Source organism: Peromyscus californicus, unplaced genomic scaffold (assembly GCF_007827085.1).
Source record: "Peromyscus californicus insignis strain IS unplaced genomic scaffold, ASM782708v3 Scaffold_3__1_contigs__length_106647218, whole genome shotgun sequence".
Taxonomy (NCBI): Eukaryota; Metazoa; Chordata; class Mammalia; order Rodentia; family Cricetidae; genus Peromyscus; species Peromyscus californicus.
In genome coordinates, this window is record NW_026294551.1 from 52,182,182 (window position 1) to 52,196,867 (window position 14,686).

At 49.8% G+C, this 14,686-nt stretch overlaps 1 protein-coding gene and 1 long non-coding RNA gene across 2 annotated transcripts in view; one reads left to right on the forward strand and one right to left on the reverse strand.

Annotated features, from left to right (window-relative positions):
* Mink1 (misshapen like kinase 1) overlaps positions 1-10,025 on the reverse strand; it is a 56,206-nt gene extending 46,181 nt beyond the window's left edge. Inside the window, exon 1 of the mRNA XM_052756492.1 lies at positions 9,764-10,025. Within this exon, the coding sequence (XP_052612452.1) occupies positions 9,764-9,820 (57 nt within the window). The 5' untranslated portion in view covers positions 9,821-10,025. The remainder of the gene's footprint in view (positions 1-9,763) is intronic.
* On the forward strand, positions 9,165-11,899 carry LOC128121655 (uncharacterized). Its single transcript, XR_008222227.1, has 2 exons — positions 9,165-9,604; positions 10,684-11,899. It is a non-coding gene; the product is annotated as an uncharacterized LOC128121655 (long non-coding RNA).
* The last annotated feature ends 2,787 nt before the right edge of the window (positions 11,900-14,686 follow it).

The window sequence follows — 14,686 nt, forward strand, 5'->3', positions numbered from 1 at the left end:
TGCCACTCAGCTGAGAACCACTGAGCACTCACTTGTACTGTTGGGCTCCCCATGGGCTCACTATATTCTAGCCATCCTTTATGGCTCGGGAACTAAACCCAGCAGAACAAGTCAAGAGCCCTGTCTCCAGCCAAGTGAATAATTACTGAATCCCTGGCATGTACTCAGCATCTTGATAGGCAGTAACAGATCAATAGGAAATATGGGTCAGGATCCCCAGCACAAGGAAGTGGTATATACAGTAATATGTAATCAAATTAAGTCATATGGCCTATAAGAAACAGATAAGATAATCAGCTAAGGGCTGGCACTACGACAAACACTTTGTGGGAAAAAACAAGTTGTGGTAGGTCTTGAAGAAGGTGGAATTTTCTTTACTCAGACTTTTTGATTCTCAGTCTCTCCCTGTTAAGAATCGCTGTCCGCCGGGCGGTGGTGGCGCACGCCTTTAATCCCAGCACTCGGGAGGCAGAGCCAGGCGGATCTTTGTGAGTTCGAGGCCAGCCTGGTCTCCAAAGCGAGTTCCAGGAAAGGCGCAAAGCTACACAGAGAAACCCTGTCTCGAAAAACCAAAAAAAAAAAAAAAAAAAAAAAAAAAAGAATCGCTGTCCATGGAAAACTCCCTTTAACTCCTTGTTCTAGGAACAATTTACAGTCCACTCTTCAAATCCCATGCTCAAACAGTTCCTGGCAGAAAAGGGTGAGAATTTTCCACCCTCCCTCAGAAGGCCAACTATTATCAGCCCGCAGAAGAGGCAGAGGTACCAAAGGTGAGTCAAAAGCATTCAGTGCCATATGCACTCAGTGAGCCTTGAACGCTGGCTGGGGTTCCCAGGCTGCAGGAATGTTCCATTCACCTGTCAGCTTTGGCCTGAATGGCCTCCTGCTGTGAGGACATGAACTTCTGTAGTGTGAGGTCTTAACTACCTTCTCCATGGAAGGTCTCCTCCCTCACCAGCCATCCTCATTCTTCTCAAACAGTCCCTACTTCCTCCATTCATCTCCTTCAAGCCTTTCAGACTCCTCCCCCCGCAGGCTGTGCCACCCAATTCCTCCCAGCCCGTCCCACCATCTTCCACACGCCAGCCACCAGACATCCAAGCTGCTTCTAGAGTCTGGCTCCTCCAAGAAGCCCAAGACTTGTGGCTTCCCCAACCCTCTTTCCTTTGGAGCATTCAAAAATCACTAACACTCCCCCTACACACCCCACTCATCCTTCACTTGCACACAATGTAAATGAGTCTCGTCTATTTATATAGAGAAGCTATCTAATGTTAGAGGAAGGATCCCACTTCCCGCAGACCGTAAGAGCTAAGTCCAAGGCCGAGCCTGGCTGTTCTTACTCTTGAGACACGTTTACCTCAGCCACCACTCACACTAACAATTCAGCTCCCAGGGACACAGGGACACCCACCCCCACAGAACCACATGTGAGTCCACAGACTCAAGACTCAGGAGCCCTCCCCCAATAATACATGTGAGATTATAGTCTTGTGCCCTTTCCACATTCAATCTCTTAGTTTATAAAACATTTCTTTTTTTTTTTTTTTCCTCAAGAAAGGTTGAGAATAAATTCTTTGGACCAAAGCTAAGTCTGGAGTTTTCAATTCCTCAGACTCATGGCTCACAGTTGTTGACCAATGATGCAGTTCCATTTTTAGCCACCAACTAATTCTACCTACCTGCTGCTTCATCTCTATTTTCTTTTCTTTTTCTTAAAACAATGCCAGCTAGGCTTATGCCTCGCAACCAACCAACCAACCAACCAACCAGTTGGTCTTGTAAAAACAAGTCAGGAGTGTTGACTCACATTTCTAATCCCAACACTCAGGGGGTTAACATACTCAGTTCTGGGCCAGCCAGGACACAAAGTAAGACCCTGTCTTAAAACAATTCAAATCAGAAAAATAATGCAAAAAAGTTGGCAGAGTGGCACAAACCTATAATCCCAGCACTTGGAAGGCGGAGGCAGGAGAATTCCAAGTTTGAGACCAGCCTGGGATATATAGCAGTTCCAAGGCTAACCTAACCTAACAACCAGACTCTAGTCTTAAACAACAAAACAAACACTAGGTGGGTCTGGAGACTGAACTTGGGTCATCAGACTGGACAGTAAGTGCTTCCTAACTACTAAGCCATTTCTTCTCACCAGCCCTCTTTCTTTTTTTCTTTTCGTATTTCCCCCCCCAATACAAGGTCACACTATGTAGCTCTGGATGTCCTAGTACTCACTATGTAGATCAGGCCAGCCTCAAACACAGAGCTCCACTTGCTTCTGCCTCCCCAGTGCTGAGATCAAAGGTGTGCGCCACTACACCCAGCTTCACCGGTCCTCTTATTACTTCTGGTTTTGAGACAGTTCATTAAGTTGCCCAGGCCAGCTTTAAGCTTACTCTCTAGTAAGGCAGGCCTTGAACTTGCAATTCTCTTGCCTCAACGTAACAAAACCGCTAGGACTACATGCTCTTGTCATCAAGCATAGCTAAATCGTGTAGTGTTTGCATAGAAGCTACACACTCTCCCATAGACTTTAAATCATCTCTAGATTACTTTTAATACCTAATATAAATCTAAAAGCCATGTAACAGTTGCCATACCATACTGTTCAGGGAACAGTGACAAGAAAAACAGAACAAAACGAAACTTGTGCAGTCATACTGTAATCCCGGCACTTGGGAAGCTCAAGTAGGAGGATAAAGTTTGAGTCAGCCTGTGCTACAGGAATTCCGGTCCAGCCTGGGCAACCAAGTAGGACCAGCAAAAGCAAAACAGAACCACCACCAAGTCGATTAGGACTGGGGAGATGGCCCGTGGGTAAAGCTAACCGCAAGCACAGCGCCCAAGTTCAAGCCTCCAGGGCCTGTGTAAGCCAGATGCAGGGTTCCTAGGACAGGATGAAAGGCAGAGAGGAGAAACTCTGGAAGCTGGAGTCAGCTAGCCTGGCTCACACAGCAATGAACAGAAGATTCCGCCTCACATAAAGTGGGAAGTGAGGATGCACACCCAAGGTTGTCCTCTGATTTCTAAGCACACACACCATGGGACACACATACATGATACATGCACACATTCATATATGAGCAAATTATTTTAAAAAGTCCATTCACGGGGTTGGGGATTTAGCTGAGTGGTAGAGCGCTTGCCAGCAAGCGCAAGGTCCTGGGTTCGATCCTCAGCTCCGGAAAACAAACAAACAAAGGTCCATTCACTAACTAACTAACTAACTTAATTACTTTCTTCTATTTTTCAACCTAAGAGGGGAAAGTCTAGAGAGTTAGTGGCACAAACTGAGTTATAAGTGGGTTATAAAGTGGGTTCTGAGAGAGTATGGGACTGAACATTGGATTTCCAGATGATTGGCTACCAATCACAGCACCACAGAAAATAAATATAAGTTCATAACAATCAGAATTAACAAGAATGCCCAACCTTGAGGGTTCTAAGATACTGAGGAAGCACTAACCATTAAGATAAGAACAGGGCTGGAGAGATGGCTCAGAGGCTAAAAGCATGGATGCTCTTCCGAGGACCTGGGCTCAAACCCTAGCACCCACATGGCAGCTCACAACTGCCTGTAACTCCAGTCCCAGGGACTCCTGTGTCCTCTTCTGGCTGTTGCAGGCACCAAACACACATATGATGCAGGCAAAACACTCACAAAACAAAAAGATGAGGAGAGCCTAGGAGGACATGGTGGTACATGCCTGTAGTACCAACCACGTGGGAGGCTGAGGCAGAGGGACCACCTGAGCCCAGGAATCTGAGGCCAGCCTGGGCACTACAAGACCCCGGCAGGAGATGGGGTGGGGGGCGGTGCTTCTAAGATGTGGGTTTGCAAAGGCACTTCTTAGTGGGATGCTCACAGAGTACTGGTTCAAAAGCTTAGTACAGAACTGAGTACAGTATCACATCCTTCCCATAGGGTCTAGAGCCTGATGTCAACAGGATACTGACAATGCTCAGTGACGAAGGAAAGGTCAGCACCCACAACTCTGACAGGACTCTGGACACAAAGTCTGCAGGCAGATTCAGATGGCTTCTAGAGATACTGTCCAATCCCAGGACGATTGTGTGTGTGTGATTGGGTGGACAGGTGACTGCACTCCGTGTTTACAGACCTAAACCAAACTGCAAGTTTGCCAACAGAAGTTGTACACTTCTGCCATCCTTTCCACTAAGTGACAAAGTGTTCTAAATAGACCAAATAGTGTGTGTTATCCTGTTTCAGGCACAGTTCGTAGCTGAATGGATTTGGACCCTATATACTATCATAAGCCCTTGGGGTGAGAGTGAGGGGCAAACCAGACCAAAGTCTTGCTGACCCCCTTTCCTGCTAATGGGGGTGGGGGGAGAGATACCAAAGAGTAACATATACAATCATGTGTGTACATGTACATGTAGGTGCCATGCGAGTGAGTGTGTGTGTGTGTGTGTGTATGTGTGAGAGAGAGAGAGAGAGTGAGTGTGTGTAGGCCAGAGGTCAATATCAGTATCTTCCTTCCCTCTTTAATGGTTCTCTACCTTACTTTTTGAGACAGGGTTTCACACTGAACCTAGAGCTCATTCACTTGGCTTGGCTAACAGGCCAATGAACTCCAGGGATCCATCGGCCTCAGCCCCCAGCACTGGGATGACAGGTATGTGACATACTACTTGGCTTGTACATGGGTACTGGCGATCCAAAGTCAAGCCCTCATGCCTGCACAGCGGACACTTCACTGAACCACCTCTCAGCCCACTCCCCCTTCCTTTCACTGTCAAACCCTCACTTTCGGGGCTAGAGGGACAGCTTTGCGGGGAACAGCACTTGCTGTCAGCTGGAAGTGGGGAGCAACTACTCCAAAAGTTAGGCACAGGATGTGTGCCTGTAACCACAACACTGAGGGGGGGGATAAAACAGGTAGACAGTACCAGGGGCTCACTGACCAGCTAGCTTAGCCCCAAATAACAAGCCTGGGGATCAGTGAGGCCCTGTGTCAAGGGGATAAGGTGGAGAATGAAAAAAAAAAAAAAAAGCATCCAACATTCCCTAACTTCCACAGGTATGTGCACCCACACTCTCACATGAACACACGTGTGTACATACACACACACCTCGATTTCCCAAAGAACTGCTCCTTCACGTGCTACTAAGGATATAGCAATTTGTCCCATCCTACATAGACAAGAGTGGTCACGTCCCCCTCCTTGTCTGGGTAGGGCTGAACGCCCGTCCCAGCCATGTTCTCCATTGTCATCTTTTTATCATTTGACCACAGCGACATTTCACATCACTTCAAATGCCACAGGCCTTCGAATCCCCTGCCCCTTCTGTCATTCTCTAGGAGAAAGGTCACCACATGCCCTCCCTGCTGCTGCAGGAGGTCAGTCCTCCCATCCCTCTGCCTGTGGCATCTGTCATCACCCTGTGGACAGCAGCATCTCAGCACACACCCGCAGTGCCACACTGCTCAGCAGCCTAGGCACATGCCCCACTGCCAGCTTTCCTGGTGATGCGGGCTCCACAGCATCAGACAGGAGGAGGAGGAGGAGGAGGAGGAGGAGGAGGAGGAGGAGGAGGAGAAGGAGGAAAGACATCTTCAAAGAACACAGACAACCACTGGAGAGACACAAAAGAACGTGCAGAAGCATTTGAGAAAAAACGCCTGTCAACAACCACCACCCCACAAGAAGTCCCTTGAAGGTGTGCGGTGGCCTGACTTCAACACAGCCCCACTGCCTGGCTGCACGGCTTCAGAGACACTGCAGTCTAAAACTTCCAGCCGCTGGACAGTAGAAAGAAACTGATTTATGAAGTGGGTCAACCAACAAGCAGGAATGTGAAAAGAAAGAGGTCATCCCGGGGCCCGCTGGTCCCTCTCCCAGCTACTTCTGTCTGTCCGCGCTTTATTCTTTGGGAGAAGCCGCAGTGCCAAATCAGAAGACTCTTCTGGAATATAACCAAGTTTGGACACAGACAAAGATGACTTAAAACTCAAGGCCCAAATTTTCTCTCAGATATACTAACTTTCAGGGTCACGGCTTGGCTGGATGCATCCAGAGCTCTGCATTACCGTAAGGTCTGATTCCAACACATCTCAGAGGACATTCTTTTTGTTGTTGTTTTTGAGACAGGTTCTCATGCATCCCAAGCTGCCCTTGAACCTTGGTTTCTTTGAGGCAGGGTTTCTCTATTATGTAGCCCTGGCTGTCCTGGAACCATGTAGACCAGGCTGGCCTGTAATTCAAAGAGATCCCATCTACCTCTGCTAGGGTTAAAGGTGTGTGCTACAACACCTAGTAGATTTATTTGTTTGTGTGTGCACGCACACTCACACATACATGCATCATGGCACACATGTGGAAATCAGAGGACAACCCAGGAGAGTCTATTCTCTCCTTCCACCACGTGGGTTCTGAGGCTCAAACTCGGGGTTGTTATCAGGCTTGATAGTAACTGCCTTTACTCTGAGCCATCTCCTCTGGTCACGACTACCATTTCTCCCCCTCCATCCCCCCAAAAAGGGTTTCTCTGTGTAGCTCTGGCTGTCCTAGAACTCACTATACAGACCAGGCTGCTCTCAATCTCAGAGATCTGCCTGGCTCTGCCTCCCAAGTGCTGGGATTAAAGGCGTGCGCCACCACGGCCCGGCAGGTCTACCACTGCTTGAGTATTTTTTTTTTTTTTTTTTTTTTTTTTCGAGACAGGGTTTCTCTGTGTAGCTTTGCGCCTTTCCTGGAACTCGCTTTGGAGACCAGGCTGGCCTTGAACTCACAGAGATCCGCCTGCCTCTGCCTCCCGAGTGCTGGGATTAAAGGCATGCACCACCACGCCCGGCTTTGCTTGAGTATTTTAAGCAAGCATTATACTAACAGCTTTCAGTTACTGTACCATGCACTTATTTAACAAATATCTGAGCCCCACTATGTAAACTCTGCTCTAGGCACTGGGGACACAGACACAACAAAACAGTCAAAATTCTAGCTGATAGTGTGCTTTTATTTTTGTGGCACTGAGGATCCTAGGATATCATGCATGCTAAACAGACAGCTACCACGGAGTTATACCTCGAGCCCTAATTCACATTTTAGTCAAGACTGACAGAAATACATCTATGTCAACCAGTGATAAGAACTATGAAAAAGGAATTTTACAAAAACATAAAGCAGGGAAGAGAGTGCTTTTTATTAGAGTTGTCCTGGGATGCTTCTCAATTCTGTGCTAGGAACTGAGCTAAAAACTTAATGTGTTGCATTTCATTTAATTTCAGTAACTCTCTGTTCAGTGCTATTCTGACATTCCCACCACACAGGCAAGAAAATGGAGCTTAGGGAAATAAGACTCATTGCAGAGTCTGCAGGGAGGGAAGTAGGGATAAAGGACCAAGGCCTGTATCCTACAGGAAGTGAGGAGACAGGGACTTGACTTCAGGAAAGCAACTCCAGACTGATGTTCCTCCCCGACTACACTATCCCACCATACTGTTGGACAACAGCCCAAGAAGTCAAGGGTGGTGTGGTCGCAAAGTAGCAGGTCCATCTGGCCTCCTTGCTAAGAGATTAGTGCAATTCAATCTTCCTCTAATATCAGACTGTTACTCTCACTACCAGCTGAAAACCAAGCCTTATCTTGAAACACGAGGAGAAAGACATCTTAGGCTCATTAAGGCTTTGCTCACCCTACCCCAACCACCAACACCAGTACCATGTCCCTCTAGAAAACAGGAACAGAAGACTAAGGTGTGACTGAGCCAGCCGTCCGATGGGGCCACAGCACTTGTTGGAGGTGTGCTGGATGGGACTGGCCACTGAGAGAAGCCAGCAGCAAGGAGACAGCAGCCTTTCCATTTCAAGAAAGCATGGCTCTACCTCGAGTCCTGGGGTGCCGGATCGAGAGACGTGCCTTGTTTCCTTCAGAGGCAGAAGGCAGGACGGACAGAAGGACAGGGAACAGGTCACCCAGCTCCCTTGAAGGGAAGGAGCGGAGAACCAGGAGGAGGCCAACACACTCAAGGAGGGAAGTCCAGAAGGGAAATGCCATGTCCAAGGTCAAATAGCAATTGCAGAATTGCTGGAAATCCCAAGTCGGGGGCCCAGATGAAGTTACCAGAGAAACCAAAAGAAAAGAGAAGCAACCAGAGGACCGAGGTTCCAATCAAAGGTCATGGTCTGCACCTACTCACTGTGTCACAGTGTCTCGGTCACCAGAGAACCTGTGGCCAGAGTTAATCAACAACTTCAATTTGCAATATCATTCCAAATCCAAGCACATTAAGAGACTTTACTCAAAACCTGGATTTCCACCTTCCATTCCAAAGGACTTGAGCACCCCAGTTTAAACACTGACTGAACTGACCTCCCATGGCCTTCCCCCATTGAAACACACACAGAGGCAGAGGGACAGAGGGGAGGGGGGGTGAGAGAGAGAGAGAGAGAGAGAGAGAGAGAGAGAGAGAGAGAGATCGAGATCCAATGCTCAGCCTTGTTCTCCTAAAACTTATCTCCAGCATAACCCAACATTGCACCAAACAAATTATGACCTGAATGGCAAGGGAAAAAAAAAAAACTGTGTCACCTAGAGAAACCCAATTAACAACATGACTCTGCTCTCTTCAATTCTCTCTCCCCTCCAGTCATATCCGGGGCACTTGTGGGCTGAATGCCTTTTCCCTGGTTAATTCAAAAGCCAGAAGACAATGTGCTGCTCGGGGATCTTCTAAGAAGCTAAGCATGAGGTGGGAAATCCTGCTCTATCTACACCTTGGCCGGTTGGGAAAGCTCGTAGGGCACGGAATCAAAACACCTCCTGGGACACAGTCTGGAGTGGTTCACCTTGAAATCACAATATTGCCCTTAAGACAAAGCTGCCCGCTAAAGAAAAACATACAAATGCTGCTGAATTAAAAATTCCGGAAGGAGAGAGGGAGAGTAAGCGCCCCACGTGGAACAATAATTGGGTTATTTCAAAGCACATTCCTGACACAGTTGCTTCCTCTTAACCGCTTTCCTAATGAGCCCCCTCCCTCCAGGTCTCCTTGGCCTCCACCCCCACGACTTTCGCCAACCCCTCACTACCGACCACAGGCAGCATGTGTTTTCTGTGTGTACATGTATGTAAACATCGTCTTCCGGCCCGAGTTTCCGAGGGAAATCAAGGCTTCCCTTCCTCCCCCCCCCCCCCCTGCACTTGTCCGTCCTCGCAGCCCTACACGGCTGCAGAGTTAGTAATGTAATATTCAGGGACCCCGAGACCGGAAATGCCTGGAGCTGGAAAGCTGCACTTGAAACGCGAGAGAAGGGCTAGAGAAAGTGAACGTGGGATGGAGACGTAGGTGGTGTGTGGGGTGGAGTGAGGAGGTGAAATGCCGCCCAAGTTGCAATTCAGGGGTAGGCGAGGAAGAAAACGGGGGGTGTGGGGGAGGCGGAGGCAGTTGCAAAGTCAAAATTCCAGGAGCCGGAGGAGGAGGTGGAGGTGGAAGGAGACATGAGGACCGAGGCAGGGTGAGGGGGCCACACACACACACACACACAAAGACTCTGCAGGTGATGCCGAACTGGATTTAGGGACACTAGAGGTGACCCTCACACGCCTAGGAGGGTGGGGACCCGGAATCCCAGCAGCAAGGTAGGGGTGGCAGGCAAGTGTGGGGGAGGGCAGCACAGGGTGGGGACCGAACTGGCTCCGGGAATCTGCAGAGGGCGGGGGCCCGGGCGGCGCGAGCCGAGCCGGGGAGAGGGGCAGGGGTCGCGCGCGGGCCGGGGCGAGGCTGGGGGCGGCGCTCACCCGCAGGGCGGACAGGTCGATGTCGTCCAGGCTGCGGGCGGGGGCCGGGTCGCCCATGGCCGCCGCAGGGCCGCTCACGCTCCGGCTCGCTCACGTCGCTGCTGCCGCCGTCGCCGCTTCTCCCCCATTGGGGGGACCCGGGGGGGCGGGCTCCACCGCGCCTGCCCCAAAGGCCGGGGGAGGGGGGAGGGCCAGCGGGAGGACCGACCCAGCGGCTGACAGGCGCTCTCACCCGCGCGCCTGCAACCCGAGCCGCCGGCTGCCCCTGCGCACGCGCGGAGCCGGCCGTGACGCGAGCGCGCCGGGCGCCCCCTCCCGCCGGGCGCCGACACCTGCGCGCAGGCGCAGGAGAGCGGGCGGAGGGTGCGCGCCGGCCCCGAGCCCTGCGGGAGCCCGGCGTGGCAGGAGCGCGCCCACCTGCTGGTTGCGCGTGCGCACACACCTCCCCTTCCTTTCCCCCTTTTATTATTATTATTATTATTAATTTTTTTTTTTGGCCTCCTCTCCCCTAATTCCTTCCTGGATTTTTTTTTTTTTTTTTACTTGACTCCTTTCCTTCTTTCTTTCGTGTGCCTAGCTGCCAATCAAACCACCCACCTCTCTATTTGCGGGGGAAGGGAGGCGGGACCCAACCCCCTCTATTACTAGGGGGTTGTTATGGCAACTCCCCACGCGAGGGCTGGTGGCCTCTAGATAGGACGGGCTGTCCACCCACCCAATTGCCATGGCAACAGTGGAGCCGCCGAGGGAGGGGCCTCTCCGTGAGAACTTGGCTGGAGAGACCACGTGGGAGGGAAGTGGGGGGGGGGCGGTTTGCTGTCTGCCCTTTACTCCCTTCCCTAGCTGGAGTGGGAATGTTGGGAGCGGATCTCAGCCCTTAGGATAGGCACTCCGACTGCACTCTCTGCTCCTCTTAACAGTGCTCTGCAGGAAAGTACGATCGCTGGAGTTGCTAGTGGCGAAGCCGAAGAGGAAGGAGCTGTATCCAATCCCTCCAAGTTTTGTTCCAGCACCTTAGATCTACTCATGTTGACACAGCACCTGCAGCCGGTTAGTCTCACTAGGGGATGGGTGATGCTGTGTAACTATATAATAGACAGTCATGTTCTGCCACTGACGAATGTGCTGTGTGACCTTGAGCAAGCGAATTTGCCTCTCTGGGCTTTTCTTTCTCTGTGGAGTTGAGGTAAGGTGTTCTGCGTGTCTCAAGATCTCTTCCAACACTAATACTCCCTCTGAAAATTCCCATTCCCAGCCTTAGTATAAACATCGCTTCAGTGAGTTTGAATTCTCGGGAGCCGTCTTGGCACATCTGGATGGACTTGGTCTGGATGCCCCCCTGACTCATTTGCCCAGCCCTCCTTTCCCCCCATCACTCTGTCCTTCTCCTACACGGCCTCTCTGCCTGACACCCTCAGTTCTTCCCATCCAGAAGTGATTTTCCTAAAACTTAAACCTGACATCCTTCTGTTTAAAATGGTTTTCAAGAAGCTGAGGCAAGAGGATTACATTTTCTGTTAGTCTGGGTTATGTAGTGACTAGCTGAAAAGAAAAAATGAGTAAGAACACCCTTTGCCGACTCCCGCTGCCTTGTGGGTAGGGATATCAAAGACTTTCAACATTCTGCCCGTTTCTTTGGCCCCACGGATGTTTTTCTTTTTCGGTCTTGTGTTTTAATAAGCCACACTTAAACTCGGTCCAGCTGCACTGAGCTGCTGCTATTCTGCTTGAAGCGCCCAGACCTCGACATCGCTTCCTTGTCTTTGCACTTACTTTTCTTTTCCCCTGGAGTGTTCTCCGACTTCCAGTTGTGCTGGCTGGTTTTATGTCAACTTGACACAAGCTAGAGTCATTTGGGAAGAGGGAACCGCAGTTGAGAAACACCCCCACCAGACTGGCCTGTGGGTAAGCCTGTGAAGCATTTTCTTGATTGATGATTGATGATTGACGTGAGAGGTCCCTGCCCACTAGGGGTGGTGCCCCCAAGTCCTGGGTTGTGTAAGAAGTCAGGTGGAGCAAGCCAGTAAGCAGCACTGTTCTGTGGCCTCTGCATCAGCCAGGTTCCTGCCCTGATTTCTTTCAGTGATGGAGGGTGACCTGAGCGCTGTAAACTGAAATAAACCCTTTCTTCCCCAAGTTGCTCTTGGTCATGGCGTTTTACTACACAGTAGAAACCCAACTGAGACACTAGCTGTCAACATTCTCACTGGCCTTTGCTTTGAGATACATGTTGGAATCACCTCTCTACGAACATTGTTTTACAAAATTTTGTTACATGGGTTTGGGTGCATGCTCGAGTGCTAGGGTGTACATAAGGAGGTCAAAGGTCTACCTCTGGGTGGAGCTCTCCTTGGTCACCACGTTGGTCTTGTTGATCTAACTCAGGTCACCAGGCTTGATGAGACAGGCATCTTGCTGGCCCTGGCATCTTTCTTGAGCTGGTGAGTTTGGCTCTTTTGTTTAGCTGCCTTAGTCCTTTGGTAATGTTTGATACTATGAATTTTTTTAAAGATTTTTATTTATTTATTATGTATACAGTGTTCTGTGTGTATGCTTGCATACCAGAAGAGGGCACCAGATCTCATTACAGATGGTTGTGAGCCACCATGTGGTTGCTGGGAATTTAACTCAGAACCTCTGGAAGAGCAGCCAGTGCTCTTAACCTCTGAGCCATCTCTCCAGCCCCGATACTATGAATTTTAAGTATGTGAATCTAAGCAGAAGTGATGTCAGTCTTGTCCAGCACAGGGTCTAGCACCTTCAAATGCTTTGAGAATGCTAAACTGAATCAAGGCTTCTGTTGTCTAGCAGGCAACTATAGTAGTTGAAGGTCGAGACCGCTGTGCAGTACAAGAAACAAAATTTGAAGTGACTGCTGTAGGCAAATCCCTAACTTCTCTGAAACTCAATTATAACTATCTGTAAAGTAGATATTAGGGAGGTTAAAAACTGGGTGCAGTGGCTAAAATCTCTATTTCCAATACTCTGGAGGCTGAGGCAAGAGGATTCCTGCAAATACAAGGCTGCCTGGGCTACAGAGTGAGATCCAGGCTAACCTGTGCTATATGAGACCCTGTCTTGTTTTTGTTTTTGTTTTTCGAGACAGGGTTTCTCTGTGTAGTTTTGGTGCCTGTCCTGGATCTCACTCTGTAGACCAGGCTGGCCTCGAACTCACAGAGATCTGCCTGCCTCTGCCTCCCGAGTGCTGGGATTAAAGGCGTGCGCCACCACTGCCCAGCAAGACCCTGTCTTAAGAAACAAACAAAAATCCAGGTGTGGTGCACACCTGTAATCCCAGCATGTGGGAGGCACAGGCAGGAGGATCACAGCAAGTTCAGGGCCAGCCTGGTCTACACAGTGGATTTCAAGTCAGCCAGTGAGAGTCTGTCTAAAATGAATCAAATAATTAATAGAGAGGCGCTCAGTATATACTCAATAAATTTGCTGATGCTGGATTCCTGGAATGTTTGACGTTAATAAACGAATGAGCAAACCAACACCTCTCGGATGGGATAAACGGCCACCTTCACCTCAGGAGGCCATGTAATCCCTGGAGTGGGAAGTGCGGGGAGGGCAAGACTGGTGGGAGCTGGTTCTTGAGATAGGGTGGCTACCTGCCTCCCCCACACTATGTTAGCCTTCTATCAAGAACCTGGACTACAGCTGGACTATGGACCCCTGCAATCCCTGCCCTAGGAGGTTGAGGCAGGAAGCTCAAGGATCATGAATTAGAGGCCTGAGTTGTACAGCAAGACCCTGTCATAGCTGGGCAGGAAGCAGAGGCAGGATTGTCTTCATAGCCAGACCCTGTCTTCAAACACTCCAAGACTAAGAACTAAGAACCTGAAGTCAATCTATCCCCTGGCCCAGCTTTGGGCAACTGCTGCCTCCACCTCACAGTTAAGTAATGGTCCCCCAGGGAAAGAGATATTTAAGTGCTAACAATGAGACTAATTAATGCACTGGATGCCAATTAGTACCAGGAACTGCTGTGTGTAGGAGGGGGATTTCTTGGATATTAAGTGTTTTGTTGTGTGTGTGTGTGTGCATCTGTTCAGAGGTACATAGGTGTGTGTGTGTGTGTGTGTGTGTGTACATGTACAAGTGAAGGCTGGAGGTCAAGGCTAAGGGTCTTGGGGGGGGTGCGTTTTGAGACAGATGTGTGTATCCCTCCCTGTTCTGGAATTCACTCTGCAGGCCAGGCTAGCCTCAAACTCAGAGATCTGCCTGCCTCTGCCTCTGCCTCCCAAAGATGTGAGCCACCACCACCTGGCTTGGAGCTCTCTACTTTAAAAAAAAAGTTAATCAACTTATTGTGTATGTGCACACAGGAATGCCTGTGTGTGGAGGTCCGAGTCCAACTTTCAGGAATCTGTTCCCTCCTGCCACGTGGATCTTGGGGACTGAACTCAAGTCATCAGGCTTGACAGGAACCACTTGGCTGGCCCTAGAGGCCACTTCTTGAGAGAACTAGAGGGCTACACTCAGAGTTTGGGACAGCAGCCTAATGAATGCCCTCCCATCGAAGCATTACCACCCCCCACATACCTCCCACGAAGCCTTCTTAAATCCTTCACTCCTCTGAGTTTCTTCCTGCTTCTGTGGCTATCTGTGCTCAACATCTCGTAATTGCAAAATACCTCAGACATACACAAAGTTATGAATATATGTATGCACGCGCGCGCACACACACACACACACACACACACACACACACACACACACACACACACAAACACACACGCGTGCGCACCTGCACGTGTGTTTGGCCCTGATCTTCCTCCAGGAATTAGGTGAATGAACTTGGAAGCTGCTGCTAAGAAGCACAGAGGTGCACACAGAAGACAGAACCAAGAACTGAGGCAGAGAGAAGGTGAGGACGGGTGTCCTGTGCAGGCAGGGAGAGCCTATGACACATTCATC